Source organism: Lissotriton vulgaris, unplaced genomic scaffold, assembly GCF_964263255.1.
Source record: "Lissotriton vulgaris unplaced genomic scaffold, aLisVul1.2 SCAFFOLD_1311, whole genome shotgun sequence".
NCBI lineage: Eukaryota > Metazoa > Chordata > Amphibia > Caudata > Salamandridae > Lissotriton > Lissotriton vulgaris.
Window position 1 is genome coordinate 551417 of NW_028245490.1, and position 15552 is coordinate 566968.

General features: G+C 55.9%; 1 protein-coding gene across 6 annotated transcripts in view; it reads left to right on the forward strand.

Moving 5' to 3' along the window:
• Positions 1 to 15552, forward strand: part of OPA1 (OPA1 mitochondrial dynamin like GTPase) — a 298318-nt gene that overhangs the window by 242586 nt on the left and 40180 nt on the right. For all 6 annotated transcript variants that reach the window (XM_086949083.1, XM_086949085.1, XM_086949084.1 and 3 more), the window contains one exon: positions 7740 to 7833. In XM_086949083.1, coding sequence (XP_086805209.1) covers positions 7740 to 7833 — 94 coding nt within the window. The remainder of the gene's footprint in view (positions 1 to 7739; positions 7834 to 15552) is intronic.

Genomic DNA, 15552 nt, shown 5'->3' on the forward strand with positions numbered 1-15552 from the left:
CCCCGACTGTCGTGCCTTGACGTCGAAGGCTAGGCGGGAGCGGTCCCGTAAGCGCCTGGAGCTCCAGCAGTCAGCCCCGCGCCGCTCGAGGTACCGGTCCGGAAGGAGGTTGAGGGACCGGTCGCGGGGCCGGAGTCATCACAGCTCGGCGAGTCGACACCACTCGTCGGGCTCCAAGTCCTCAGGTAAGAGGCACAAGAAGTCGAAGAGGCAACATCGCTCTTCTGACTCCACCCCCGACGCTCGCGCGACGCGGCCGTGGGTTCGGGTGACACCGCCGGAGCCCCAGGCATCGCGGCCCCGCGGTCCCGACGCTGCAAGGTCCCGCTAGATCCGGTTCCGGATCCGGGGTGCCGCTGGTCGACCTTACGACCCTGCCGGCATCAGCCCCTAGGGTGTCATCCCCGGCATCGTCCCCGCACGACGCCGTCCCTGGTCTACCCCTCGGTCCGGATCCGGCGTCGGAGCGGCGTCTATCGACGCCGCGTTCGGCGCCGGCGGAAGCAGAGTACTTCGAGTATCTGGATCCATTCTTTACACCTGAATTTCAGGACATGGACGACGAGGGAGACTGGGGGTCTGAGGACCCCCTGGCACGTGAGTGCCAGTCATTTCAGGACTAGACACAGAAACTAGGGGAAGCCAGTGGTCTGGATACCTCCCTAGACACTGGTTTCGTCTCCCCTCCTACTGTGGCTACTGAGGAGGGGGCTGCTTATAGTGTGGTGCTGATGAGGGCGGCCAAGGCCTTGGCTCTTGAGCTCCCCGTCGCAACAGTGAGGTCTAACATCCTCACAGAGGTCCTTAAACCGCGGGCAAGCTCCCCAGAGCCTCTACTGCCGTTTAATGAGGCTCTCACGGACGACCTGTTGGCCACTTGGTCCAGGCCCACTACAGGTCCCCCTGTAGATATGAACGTCGCTAGGTGCCACCACCCAGCCCCGGGCGACCCTAGTTTCCTGTCCACCTACCCCACCCTCGAGAGCTTGATTATCCAGGCCTCTACTTCCCAATCCGCATTCCCGACGGCACCACCATATCGGGAATGCAATAGGAATGAACAGTTCGGAAAGAAGATGTTCTCCTCCCTTAGTTTGGGGTTGCGGTCGGTCAACACCGCGTGCCTCTTGGGCCGTTACACCCACTCTTTGTGGGATACGGTTGCAGCCGTGCTGCCTGAGTGCCCGGAGGGAGCCCGGGCGAAACTCGCTCAAGCCCTCGCGGAGGGAAGAGACACAGCACGCTACTCTATACGATGTGGACTGGATACCACGGATTTGCTAGGAAGAGCGATTTCCACGTCTGTGCGGGTTCACCGCCACGCCTGGCTGAGGTCCGCCAACTTTTTGGCCGATGTCCAAAACACCCTTATGGACATGCCGTTTGATGGCAGCCACCTCTTTGGTGGCAAGGCAGATCACTGCGTGTCGGGGGATCACTTGCAACTTCTGCAAGAGGAAGTTTTGGCCCTCTTAGCCAAGGGGGCAACCGAGCACATTCCTGGGCCAGAAGTAGGACGCGGTTGTTACTCCCACTACTTTCTGATTCCCAAGAAGGACAAAGGGGGCCTACGCCCTATCTTGGACCTTAGGAACGTCAACGGCTTCCTCCGGAAGGAGAAGTTTGAGATGCTGACTTTGGCTCAGGTCTTAGCTGCCCTGGACCCGGGAGACTGGATGGTAGCGTTGGACTTGTAGGACGCATATTTTCACATCCCCGTCCTGCCGGCCCACCGGCGCTACCTGCGGTTCCTGGTAAGCCACGAGCACTTTCAGTTTACTGTGCTCCTCTTCGGCCTTACCAGCACCCCACTGGTGTTCACGAAAGTGATGGCGGTGGTCGCAGCTCATCTGCGCAGGTTAGGGGTTTCAGTCTTCCCCTACCTCGACGACTGGTTGTTGAAGGCGGCTCGCCCCAGACAGTCGTCAGCCACCTCCAGACTACGGCTGACCCCCTTCACCTGCGGGGGTTCTCCATCAATGTGCCGAAGTCACACCTGTGTCCCTCTCAGAAGCTCCTCTTCATCGGAGCGGGTCTAGACTCGGCGCAGTTTCGGATTTATCCTCCCGAACAGCGGGTTCGGGATATTCAGGCTCTGATTCCGATCTTTCAGCCGCTATCCCGAGTCTCGATCAGGTTGACTCTGCGGCTGATGGCCTCCTCCATCCTTCTGGTGCATCACGCCAGGTGGCGGATGCGGGCTCTGCAGTGGGACCTGAAGTTTTAGTGGGCCCAGCATCAGGGCAACTTGTCCGACCATGACTTGATCTCGGAGGGCACTGCAAGACAGTTGCAGTGGTGACTCACGGACTGCGATCGGGTCAGCGGCAGATCCCTCTCCCTACCCCAACCGGAGTACGTAGTTGTGACGTACGCGTCCCTCCAGGGCTGGGGAGGCCACATGGGAGAGGCGGAGATCAGAGGCCTCTGGTCTCCGGCGGAGTCCCGGCTCCACATCAACCTTCAGGAGCTGCGGGCGATCCGGCTTGCACTGAAGGCATTCCTCCCCTCTGTCCGGGGGAGTGTAGTGCAGGTGTTCACGGACAACACCACCGCCCTGTGGTACTGCAACAAACCGGGCAGGGTGGGGTCGTGGACCCTGTGCCAGGAGGCTCTGCGCCTCTGGCAGTGGCTGGAACATCACGGCATGACCCTGGTGGTTCAACACCTGGCAGGTTCCCTGAACACCAGGGTGGGCAAACTCAGCCGTCGGTGCATGATGGATCACGAATGGCGTCTGAACTCGGACGTGGCGCAAGGCCTCTTTCAGCAGTGGGGAGAGCCTTGGTTAGATCTGTTTGCCACAGAAGAGAACGCGCAATGTCATCAGTTCTGTGCGTTGGCATTTCCAAGGCGGCACTCGCTCGGAGACGCTTTTCGTCGCGAGTGGAGCTGCGGTCTGTTGTACGCCTTTTCGCCTATACCTCTTCTGTCCAGAGTGCTGAAGAAGATCAAATGCGACCGGGCCCAAGTTATCCTTGTGCCTCCGGACTGGGCATGAAGATACTGGTATCCCGAGCTACTCAGCATGTTTGTCGATCCCCCGATTTGTCTGCCTCTTCAGGAGGACCTTCTGTCGCAGCAGCAGGGGACGGTCCTCCACCCGAACCTGTCCAGTCTCCACCTCCATGCTTGGACGACAGTTGAGGCTATTTGACTTGCCTCCTGAAGTTTTTGATGTGATTCTGGCAGCCAGGCGTCCCTCCACAAAGTCGATATACGCCTGCAGGTGGAACAAGTTTGTGGCATGGTGGACAGCAAAGGCTGTGGATCCCCTTTCTGCCCCTCTTTCTGAGGTTCTCCTCTTCCTTCTTTCTCTTGCCCAGCAGGGCTCCACTGTGGGCACTATCACGGGCTACCTTTCTCCCCTTTCCGCCTTCTTAAGGCTACCTGATCAGCCTTCTTTGTTCAAGTCCCCGGTTGTTAATAGGCTCTTGAAGGGCATCGCTCATATGTTCCCCCCTGTTCCGTTCGTGATGCCTCAGTGGGACTTGAACCTTGTACTTACCTTTCTGATGTGCGCTCCCTTCGAGCCACCTTGTAACAGTCCTCTCCGTCTTCTTACCCTTAAGACTGCTTTCCTGGTTGCCATCACCTCTGCCAGGAGAGTGAATGAGCTCCAGGCTCTTTCATTCAAGCCTCCCTTCCTTTCTGTCCATCCGGACAAGGTTGTATTGCGGACAAGACCCTCTTTCCTGCCCAAGGTAGTCATGGCCTTCCACATCGGGCAGTCCTTCACCTTGCCCACCTTCTTTCCGCCTCCGCATCCCTCTAAAGAGGAAGAGCGGCTCCACCGTCTGGACCCAAAACGTGCGGTCTCTTTCTATTTGGATCGCACACGCCAGTTCCGGGTGGATGACCAACTCTTTGTTGGTTACGTGGGCGCTAAGAAGGGACGGGCGGTGCACAAATGGACCATCTCTTGGTGGGTCGTCTTGTGTATCAAGGCATGCTACTCTTTAGCTAAGAAGGGGCCTCCTGTTGGGCTGAGGGCCCATTCCACTCGGGCCATGGCGGCTACTACTGCCCTGGGCCGGGGAATCCCCTTGCAGGACATCTGTCAGGCAGGTACATGGGCCTCGCTGCACACATTCGCAAGACACTACTGCCTGGACAGCCAAGTCCGGAGAGATGGCTTTTTTGGCCGTTCCGTTCTCCAGGACTTTCTGGTGTGATCATTGGTTCACAGACCCACCACTGGGGTTGGTATTGCTGGGGTATCTATTCTAAAGTAAGGAATCTAATACTAACCTGTTTCTTTCAGATGCACAAGTTACTTACCTTCGGTAACGATATATCTGTTAGAAACAGTAGTTAGTAGTCACAAGTTACTTACCTTCGGTAACGATATATCTGTAAACAGTAGTTAGTATTAGATTCCTTACCGCCCCACCCATCCTCCCCATTCTGCGAACCGACATTTAGGGTTAAAGCCATCCCCTTTCAGGGCCCTAGTTTCATGGCACCAATGTTGGTTTTTATCATGGCTCTGCGTTTCTGGCGCGGAAAAGCTGTGTATAAGAGCTGACCTCAGTGCGCGAGGGCGGCGTCTAAGTACTCCGTCGTCAGCGCCGGGATGACGTCGCCGGACGCGGAGCCGCAGACGACGCCTACCGACGTGCAGGGGTACTGCTACGCAAATGTTTCCGGATCCAGTCTGATGCTTGGGGATATTCTAAGGTAAGGAATCTAATCATAACTACTGTTTCTTACAGATGTATTGTTACCGAAGGGAAGTAACTTGTGCAACAGGTCGTGTACTTCGTGGGTCTCCTGTGCGCTTAGTTCGGTGCGAACAACGAGACCGTGCCGAACTTCACGCGCCTTGCGGTATGCGGAGTACGGTGCGGGCAATGGACACAAGGAAGGTACAAAGCGTAGCATTCCTGTGCGACGCGTACCGCGCTTAAACAAACAAAGGCTTTTCCACAGGGTGCGTGCCTCACGGACTCTTCTGTCTGGGACACTGCGCACAGCAACACGCGTACCAGGGTGCAATTACTTTCACCGGGGGTGTGAGCCGTACTCTTCATCGTGACTCGGCAGTGCACAGTTCCCAGCGCACGGTACCTGTTTGTCTTGAGGGTTCGAGGCGGACGAGGAGAAGGCCGGTCCGACGTCCCACGTCGCGGTGCTTTCCTTGTGTTGGGAGCTACGGCTCGGGGGCTCAGAGGTTGCGGTACATCGGGCAGCGATGCGTTGTGGGGCGAAGTGAGGTGCGATCCTTGAGCACACTTCGCGCTGTAGATGGTCACGTCACAGCGGCGGGGCGCTTCTAACAGGACACTTCACGGGAAAAGCGAACACGGGCAGGAGTCCGTTCTTTACGTTGCGAGCTAAGGCTTGGGGGTCACAGGATCGCGGTGCTCGGACCGGACGGGTTCTTTACTTTGCGTTGCGAGCTTCGGTTCGGAGGGGCACAGTCACGGCGCTCGGGTCAGGCGGGGCTGACCTTTACTTGGCGAGCTGCGGCTCGGCGGGCAGAAGTCACGGTGCTTGGCAGGACAGGGGGTTGCACAGGCTCTTCAGAGTGCGCGATGACGGCGCACAGCACACTCAGCTTTCCGTTACCAGCGCTGCAGGGACAGGCAGCAGCAGGAGCTTCTCTTTCAGGGGGGGTAGCACCCAATGTTCATGGGGCGCAGGTCAGGGGGCAGGCTCACACGCAAGCCCTTGGAGATTGTTCACACAAATGCACAAGTTGAAATAAAGTCTTCCTCAGTCTTTGTCTTCTCTCCTTCTTGCAGCAAGGCACCCACCACAGGCCAGTTTCTCAGGCTAGAGACAGTAGTCCTCCATGCAGCTTTCCAGGCGTAAACAGGATCTGATGTTTAGGAGCAGAGCTCCTACTTTTATACACAGTTTCTTTTGTCTTTGCAGGCCCTGAGCCTGGTTCAGCCCAGTTTTGGAGCAATTTGTTGTGGTGACTCTGGCTTCTTCTTTCAGTGAGCAGGGCAGAGACATCAGACGCCCCGCAGGAGGTGGAGCCAGCATTGTGGTGGCAGAGCACAGCCCTATTCAGAGTCACGGGGCACTCCTCCCACAAATCCTGGTGTAATCTCTCTATTCACCACCTGGCAGCCCAGACTGTCACTCACAGAAACCAGACAGCAGATACACATCCAAGCAGAGGCCGGCTGAAATGGTCAGGCAAGCAAATGCCGACTTTCTAAAAGTAGCATTTTCAAACACAGGATATTAAAATAAACTTTACTAAAATAAGTATTTTATTATTCTGAGTACAGTCATACTAAACATTGACTTTCTACCATGTTCCCTGAGCCTGCTGGGATTATAGTGTAATAATTCCAGCAGCCCATTCTGGCCTATGAGAACAGGTAGCCTTACAATAGTGAAAAACGAAAATGGCTGTAATTCACTATTAGCACATGCCACACACATCAGGGCTTGTCCTACCTTACACTTACAATGCACCCTGCCCTTGGGCCTACCATAGTGGTGACTAATATGAAGTTACGGGAAAGTTTAGGGACTGGCAAGTAGGTGCACTTGCGCAGTCAGCATGACAGTACCAGACTGCACGCAGGTTCAGCAATGGCAGACCTTAGACACATTTTACTAAGCCGTTTCTGTGGGTGGCACAACCAGTGCTGCAGGCCCACTAGCAGCATTTGTATTTACAAGCACTGGCACTACTGGTGCACTTTACTGGGGACTGACAGTAAACCAAATAAGTCAATCATGGACACAAATCAAGGTATACACTTTTCGTAGGGAGCACTTGCACTGTGGCACTGATTGGCAGTGGCACAGTGCCCTGAGCAGCTAACACCAGCAAAACACATGAGGCACATCAGCAAAACGTGGAAGGGAGACTCACGCAAAGGTGCCAGGTCTAACACTGAGGAATGCAAAAAAGCATCTATGAGCAGGATGGTGTGATTCAGGCATGTGAATCTATGAAAGACACCCGATATTGGAGAAGAACAATAGTTACTTACCTGTAATCTGTGGTTCTCCAGTATTGGTGTCTTTCATAGATTCACATGCACCCGCCCACCTCCCCTCAGAGGCTCCTCAGGCGATATTATTGGTTTCACTCCTGTGCGAGAAAATCTGAGAGCCTGAGTCTCTGGGGAGAACATTCTGGTGGGTGCTGACGCCTGATTGGCTGTAGTTTGGTCTATACAAAATGACTAGGATAGTCATGAGTGTGGAAGTTTTCCCACTGTAGCTTAGGGCTACTTTACTTCCTAGCTGGTTATTACCAAGGGTTTTGGTTTCTTATATACAAGTTATTGCTTTTTTATGTACCGTGGGACTCCCACTCCGACGACGGGGAATGATTCAGGGATGTGAATCTATGAAAGACACCAATACTGGAGAACCACAGATTACAGGTAAGTAACTATTGTTCTTTTCTAATATTTTGCTAGTTTCTGACTGCAGTCCTTCCAAGTTATACTGTTGAAAATAAGATTTTTTTTAAAAGTGTGCTTTTATGTTTTATCTTCTCTGAAAATATAGTTAGAAATAATGTTTATAGCTTTGGTTGAATGCAAATGCACTTTGATCCTGCACAACACTCCGCTGCACTTGGCAAGAATCGTGCATAAGAATACCACATACACTCCTGCACGTCCATACTTCTGTTCCTATACTGGGCTTTCTTGCAGTCCTTTTAGTTGAGTTGTGAATTTCTGTTGTGTGAGAATATTTACAGGTTTGTACAGTGCGATCCTTAACCGTCAGTTTCCTCTTGATTCTTTCTGTTTCAGCTCGAATGCAATGATGTGGTCTTATTCTGGCGGATTCAGCGTATGCTGTCGATCACTGCCAACACCCTGCGGCAGCAACTCACCAACACAGAAGGTAAATCCTGCAGCAGCTCGGGATACTTTCAGGGGATTCACTGCGTGTAACTTAATCCACTCTCAATTTGACCTCACGTCTTGCTTGCCATTGGTTAGGACAGGGATTTGTTATGTAACATTTTGCTATTAAAGAACTGTGATGAAAATGTGATGCAGTCTTGACAAGGATGGGTGCTGAAATGTTTCTCACTCCTCATCTTGGTAGCTTCATGTCCCACAGTTAGTGCCGGTGGTCACTTTTGATTTGGGGCTTTTGGGGAAGTGCGAACACAGAAGGCAGAGAGCTAATAATTGAAATAACTCATTTTGCGAAGTAAATCGACGCAAAGGGATAGATGTTACTGGACATGGTTGTGATAAAGTGAAGCTCGTACAGGAGAGTTCTTTGGTCGCAGCACTTTGGGTCCTAACAAGGGATAATGTCTGATTGAACCCCTCTGTCCATGGCACAATCAGTGTAGAAGCCACAGTATGTAGCCCTGAATCCTACAAGTGCCAGAAATGAGCGTGTAGTGTAATCAAGAAGAGTCCCTGCTTCTTTACCGGAGTCCGCCGTGTGCGGAGGCCGTGGGGCGGAGGCTGTGGGGCAGAGTCAGCCGTGTGCAGAGGCTGTGGGGCAGAGTCAGCCGTGTGCGGAGGCTGTGGGGCAGAGTCAGCCGTGTGCGGAGGCTGTGGGGCAGAGTCAGCCGTGTGCGGAGGCTGTGGGGCAGAGTCAGCCGTGTGCGGAGGCTGTGGGGCAGAGTCAGCCATGTGCGGAGGCTGTGGGGCAGAGTCAGCCGTGTGCGGAGGCTGTGGGGCAGAGTCAGCCGTGTGCGGAGGCTGTGGGGCAGAGTCAGCCGTGTGCGGAGGCTGTGGGGCAGAGTCAGCCGCGTGCGGAGGCTGTGGGGCAGAGTCAGCCGCGTGCGGAGGCTGTGGGGCAGAGTCAGCCGCGTGCGGAGGCTGTGGGGCAGAGTCAGCCGCGTGCGGAGGCTGTGGGGCAGAGTCAGCCGCGTGCGGAGGCTGTGGGGCAGAGTCAGCCGCGTGCGGAGGCTGTGGGGCAGAGTCAGTCAGCCGCGTGCGGAGGCTGTGGGGCAGAGTCAGTCAGCCGCGTGCGGAGGCTGTGGGGCAGAGTCAGCCGCGTGCGGAGGCTGTGGGGCAGAGTCAGCCGCGTGCGGAGGCTGTGGGGCAGAGTCAGCCGCGTGCGGAGGCTGTGGGGCAGAGTCAGCCGTGTGCGGAGGCTGTGGGGCAGAGTCAGCCATGTGCGGAGGCTGTGTGTGGAGGCCGTGGGGCAGAGTCAGCCGTGGGGCGGAGGCCGTGGGGCGGAGGCCGTGTACAGAGCCCGTGGGTCCGGTTACTACAGCCAGATACCAGGCTCGGGCCTCCCTTGGGTTCACTCCCGCTCACTGGCAGGTCAGGTCTAAGCTTCAGCAGACAGCTCTGCTGCTGCTAAGCACACAGCCCCAGGGTTCAAGGCGGGTCTAGGGTCCAGCAGACACCACCACTGCTGCTGAGCACACAGCCCCAGGGTTCAGGGCAGGTCTAAGCTTCAGCAGACACCAGCACTGCTGCTGAGCACACAACCCCAAGGTTTAGGGCAGGTCTAAGCTTCAGCAGACACCAGCACTGCTGCTGAGCACACAGCCTCAGGGTTCAGGGCAGGTCTCGGCTTCAGCAGACACCAGCACTGCTGCTGAGCACACAGCCCCCGGGTTCAGGGCAGGTCTCGGCTTCAGCAGACACCACCACTGCTGCTAAGCACACAGCCCCAGGGTTCAGGGCGGGTCTAGGCTTCAGCAGACACCACCACTGCTGCTAAACACACAGCCCCAGGGTTCAGGGTGGTGGGTCTAGGCTTCAGCAGACACCACCACCACTGCTGCTAAGCACACATTCGCAGGGTTCAGGGCGGGTCTAGGCTTCAGCAGACACCACCACCACCGCTGCTGAGCACAAAGCCCCAAGGTTCAGGATGGGTCTAGCTTCAGGCAGCAGCACTGCTGCTGAGCACACAGCCCCAGGGTTCAGGGCAGGTCTAGGCTTCAGCAGACACCTCCACTGCTGCTGAGCACACAGCACCAGGGTTCAGGGGGGGGGGGTCTAGGCTTCAGCAGACACCAGCACTGCTGCTGAGCACACAGCCCCAGGTTTCAGGGCAGGTCTAGGCTTCAGCAGACACCAGCACTGCTGCTGAGCACACAGCCCCAGTGTTCATGGCGAGTCTAGGCTTCAGCAGACATCACCACTGCTGCTGAGCACACAGCCCCCAGGGTTCAGGGCAGGTCTAGGTTTCAGCAGACACCAGCACTACTGTTGAACACACAGCCCCAAGGTTCATGGCGGGTCTAGGCTTCATCAGCCAGCGCTGCTGCTGAGCACACAGTCCTAGGGCTCAGGGCAGGTCTAGGCTTCAGCAGACACTAGCACTGCTGCTGAACACAAAGCCCCAGGGTTCATGGCAGGTCTAGGCTTCAGGATTCAGACGCCACCACTGTTGCTAAGCACACAGCCCCAGGGTTCAAGGGGGGTCTAAGCTTCAGCAGACACCAACACTGCTGCTAAGCACACAGCCCCAGGGTTCAGGGCAGGTCTAGGCTTCAGCAGACACCAGCACTGCTGCTGAGCACACAACCCCAAGGTTTAGGGCAGGTCTAAGCTCCAGTAGACACCAGCACTGCTGCTGAGCACACAGCCCCAGGGTTCAGGGCAGGTCTCGGCTTCAGCAGACACCAGCACTGCTGCTAAGCACACAGCCCCAGGGTTCAGGGCAGGTCTAGGCTTCAGCAGACACCACCACTGCAACAGACGCATTAATGATAGATTCCTTACCTTAGAATATCCCCGGGCATCAGACTGGATCCGGAAAGTTTTTCGTCAGCAGTACCCCTTATGCGTCAGTAGGTGGCGTTGTGCGGCTCCGCGTCCGTCGCTGGCGTCGTAAGCGCTGAGATGACATCACGGAGACTACTTAGGCGCCACCCATGCACGCTGACGTCAGTTCTTTCTTTTTCCGCGCCAGCAAGCGCAGATCTGGTTAGAGCACGTACCCTAGTCACTGTTTGACTATCTTTTTTGAGACTGGTCTCTCCTCTTTTGGAGTCTTTGACTCCTGGTGCCAAGTAGGGATTCCTGGATTTAAATCCTGTGGGGACCGTCGCCGTACAATGTCGGTAGCGGACCCCCATGACATTTGTCTCTGTCTGGACCGCGACCATGACTCTCGGTCTTGTCCCGACTGTCTGGCCATGGCTCCGAAGGCTTTGCGGGAGCGCTCCTGAAAGCTGCTGAAGGCCCGGAATTGTCTCTGCGCCGTTCAAGGTCCAGGGTCGCTCAAGGGACCGTCCGCGGAGCCATCATCATCGCTCCTCGGGGTCCAAGTCTTCGTCCTCGGAATTGGGTAAGAGACGTCACAAGAAAAATTTGAAGAAGCGTGTTTGCTCTCCGACATGCCCCTGTCGGTCTTCAGATGTGGACGAGGGGACCAGGGGTTCTTTCCCTGCAGCTCCGTTGAAGCCTAGGATTCCCGCGGCCTACCCACCTTATCGGGGTTCGTCAGTGACTCCGAGCCAGGTGCAAGAGTTTTTTGCAGCCATAGGCTGCCTTTTCAGGCCTAGGGCTCCCGCTGGTGCGCCTTTGGGGCCCGCAGTCCCTATGGAGGGCTCTTGCTCGCCACCGGTGGCTTCGGCCCCAGCGCCGCGAAGTCCTCTGCCAGGGCCCTCTGCGGGTGGCCCTGTCGCCCCCAGCAGCTCCGTTCCCTGCGTCGGCGTGGACTACGTTAATTTTGCCCTTGCCCGAATTTCCAGGCCCCGTTGCCCCGGCTTGGGATCCAAATTGGGACATGGAGCCGGATCGGCGCCGACCAGCGCCGTTACCGACACCGTTGGAGCATTTGTTTAATACCCCTGTGCCTTCCCAACCACTGCTGCCTGTGCCTCCGGCTGTGGAGGAGGGGGATGACTGGGAGGGGTCCGGAGACCCTCTTGCACGGCAGTTAGAGTCCGAACATAAGTGGGCAGAAGAATCTGAGGATGCAGGTGGCCTTGACCTCTCCTCTGAGCCGGGTTTTATGTCTCCTCTCGCTGTCATGGAGGATGGAGCCACTTATTCTCTGGTGCTCCGTAGAGCAGCTGAGGCCCTTGTCTCGATCTGCCTACTGTCTCATAAAAACGAACCTCCTTACTGAAGTGCTTCAGCCGGCAGCAAGTCCTACGGAACCTCTGCTTCCATTCAATGAGGCCTTGACGGATGTTTTGATGGGCACCTGGTCTAGACCAGCCACGGGGGTTCCTGTGGACAAGAACGTGGCCCGGCGTCATTGCCCTGCACCGGGTGACCCTGCCTTTTTGACTAATCATCCTACTCCGGAGAGCTTGATCATTCAGGCCTCCACTTCCCAAAGTGCGTTCCCTACCGCCCCTCGGGTAAGGAATCGAAAAAGCTGGAGCAATTTGGAAAAAGGTTATTTTCCTCTGCCAGCCTGGGGCTGCGGTCAGTCAACACTGCATGCTTTTTGGGCCGCTATTCTCACGCGGTGTGGGACACAGTGGCGCAGACACTGCCCCAGTGTCCTGAAGAGGTTCGGGCTGTCCTTTCCCAAGCTGTTGCCGAGGGTAAGGATGCCGCTAAGTTCGCCATTTGGTGTGAGCTGGACACTGTGGACTCTTTAGGGAGAGCAATCTCCACAACAGAGTTCTGCGTCGCCATGCCTGGCTGCGGTCCACCGGGTTTTCGGGAGATGTCCAGAGTTCCCTCTGAACATGTCCTTTGATGATACTCGCCTGTTTGGTGATAAGGCAGACAGTGCACTGGAGCGTTTTAAGGACTCGCGGGCTACGGCCATGTACTTAGGTCTCTCCCCCCACACGACCGGCCACGTCTACCTTTCGTTCCTTTTGCGGCCATGAAAGGGGCGCCCCCGCATGTTCGTTCAGCCAGAAGCTTGCGCAGAACCAATATCAGTGCGGGCGTGGAGGTCGCCATGGCGGCACAGGGGGCCAACGGGCGAGTCAGTCCACCTCTGCACCTGCAGCATCCGCTTTAAAGCCTTCCTATTCCGAGCTTTGGGGTGCACACCACGCCTGTGGGCGGCAGGGTTCAACATCACCTCCCCCACTGGCGTTCTGTCACTTTGGGCAGGTGGGTGCTGCAGAATGTCCGAAGCGGTTACTCCCTCCCCTTCGAGTCTACCCCCCCAGCCATGCCACCTCAATTCCACCGCATGTCGGGGGGATCACTTTATGCTTCTCCAGCAGGAAGTTATGGCCCTCCTGGCCAAAGGGGCCATCAAGCGCGTTCCTGGGCCAGAAGTAGGACGTGGTTGTTATTCCCACTATTTTCTGGTCCCCAAGAAGGACAAAGGGGGCCTACAACCCATTTTGGACCTCAGGAATGTCAGTCGCTTCCTCCGGAAGGAGAAGTTCAAGATGTTGACTCAGGCTCAGGTCTTGGATGCCCTCGACTCTGCAGACTGGATGGTAGCTTTGGACTTGCAGGACGCATATTTTCACATCCGCGTCCTGCCGGCTCACCAGCGTTACCTGCGGTTCACGGTAGGTCAGGAGCAATTTCTGTTTGCCGTGCTCCCCTTCCACGTTACCAGCACCAGACTGCGGCGGACCTCTTGGATTTGCTGGGGTTCTCCATCAACGTGCCGAGGTCACCCTTGAGTCCCTCTCAGAAGCTGCCCTTCATCAAAGCTGTTCTGGATTTGACACAGTTTAGGGTTTATCCGCCTGAGCAGCGAGTCTGGGATGTTCAGGCTATGATTCCGATCTTTTAGCCTCTATCCCGGGTTTGTCAGGATGACCCTCCGGCTCCTGGGCCTGATGGCCTCCTGCAGCATAATGGTGCAACATGCCAGATGGCATATGCGGGCTCTGCAGTAGGACCTGAAGTTCCAGTGGGCACAGTATTAGGGCAACCTGTCAGATCATGTCCAGATCTCGGAGGGCACTGCTCGACAATTGTAGTGGTGGCTCACGAATTGCGATTGGGTCAATGGCAGATCCCTCTCCCTTCCCCAACCGGAGCACACAGTGGTGACAGATGCGTCCCTCCTGGGATGGGGAGGCCGCTTGGGAGAGGCGGAGATCGGAAGCCTCTGGTCTTCGGCGGATCCCGGCTCCATATTAACTTTTTGAAACTTCGGCGATCCGACTTGCACTGAAGGCATTCCTTCCCTCTGTCCGTGGAAGTGTAGTGCAGGTGTTCACGGACAACAGCACCGCCATGTGATATTGCAACAACCAGGACGGGGTGGGGTCGTGAGCCCTATGTCAGGAGGCTCTGCGCCTCTAGACATGGCTGGAACATCAAGGCATTACCTTGGTGGTTCAACACCTGGAAGGTTCTCTGAACGCCAGGGCGGACAAACTCAGCCGTCGGTGCTTGATGGATTACGAATGGCGTCCGAACTCGGACGTGGCGCAAGTCTCTTTAAGCAGTGGGGAGAGGCTTGGTTAGATCTATTCACCACCGAAGAGAATGCGCAATGTCATCAGTTCTGCACGTTGGAATTTCCAAGGCGGCACTCGCTCTCCAGCGCTTTTCGTCTTGAGTAGAATTGCAGTCTGTTGTACTCCTATACCACTTCTGCCCAGAGTGCTGAAGAAGATTCGGCTCGACCGGGCCCGAGTCATCCTTGTGGCTCTGGATTGGGAACGAAGATACTGATAACCCGAGCTACTCAACATGGCGATCGATTCCCCGATCCGACTGCCTCTTCGGGAGGATCTTCTGTCGCAGCAGCAGGGGACGGTCCTCCACCCGAACCTGTCCAGCCTCCACCTCCATCCGTGGAGATTGAGTGGCGACAGTTGACAGCTGTCGATCTTCCGACTGAAGTCTGTGATGTCATTCTGGCAGCCAAGCGTCCCTCCACTAAGACGGTATACGCCTGCAGGTGGAACAAATTTGTTGCATGGTGCACAGCAAAGGCTGTGGATCCCCTTTTTGCCCCTCTTTCAGAGTTCCTTCTGTTCATTCTATCCTTGGCCCAGCAGGCTGCTCTGGGCACTATCAAAGGTTATCTTTCGGCTATCTCCACCTTTCTTCGGCTTCCAGATCAGCCTTCTCTTTTTAAGTCTCCGGTTGTTAACCGTTTACTCAAAGGCATTACACACACATTTCCTCCCGTGCCGCAGTGGGACATAAATCTTGTCTTGACTTATCTGATGTCCGCTCCCTTGGAGCCCCTTCATAATTGTCCTTTACGTCTTCTCACTTTAAAGACGGCTTTCCTGGTAGCTATCACCTCTGCCAGAAGAGTGAGTGAGCTCCAGGCTCTTTCTTTCAAACCTCCTTTCTTTTCTGTTCATCCGGACAAGGTGGTTTGAAGGACCCATCCTTCTTTCGTGCCAAAGGTTGTCACGCCCTTCCACATTGGGCAGACCATCACTTTGCCCACCTTCTTTCCGCCTCCGCATCCTTCAAAAGAGGAAGAGAGGCTCCTCCATCTGGAGCCAAAACGTGCGCTCTCGTTCTATCTGAAGCGCACTCAACAGTTCTGGGTGGATGACCAGCTCTTTGTTGGCTACTTGGGTGCCAAAAAAGGTCGGGCTGTGCACAAACAGACCATCTCCCGGTGGGTTGTTCTGTGCATCAAAGCATGTTACTCCTTGGCCAAGAGGGAGCCTCCTGTGGGGCTGCGTGCCCATTCGACCGGGGCAACTGCAGCCACTACTGCCTTGGGACGTGGCTTTCCCTTGCAGGACATTTGTCAGGCAGCCACGTGGGCCTCGCT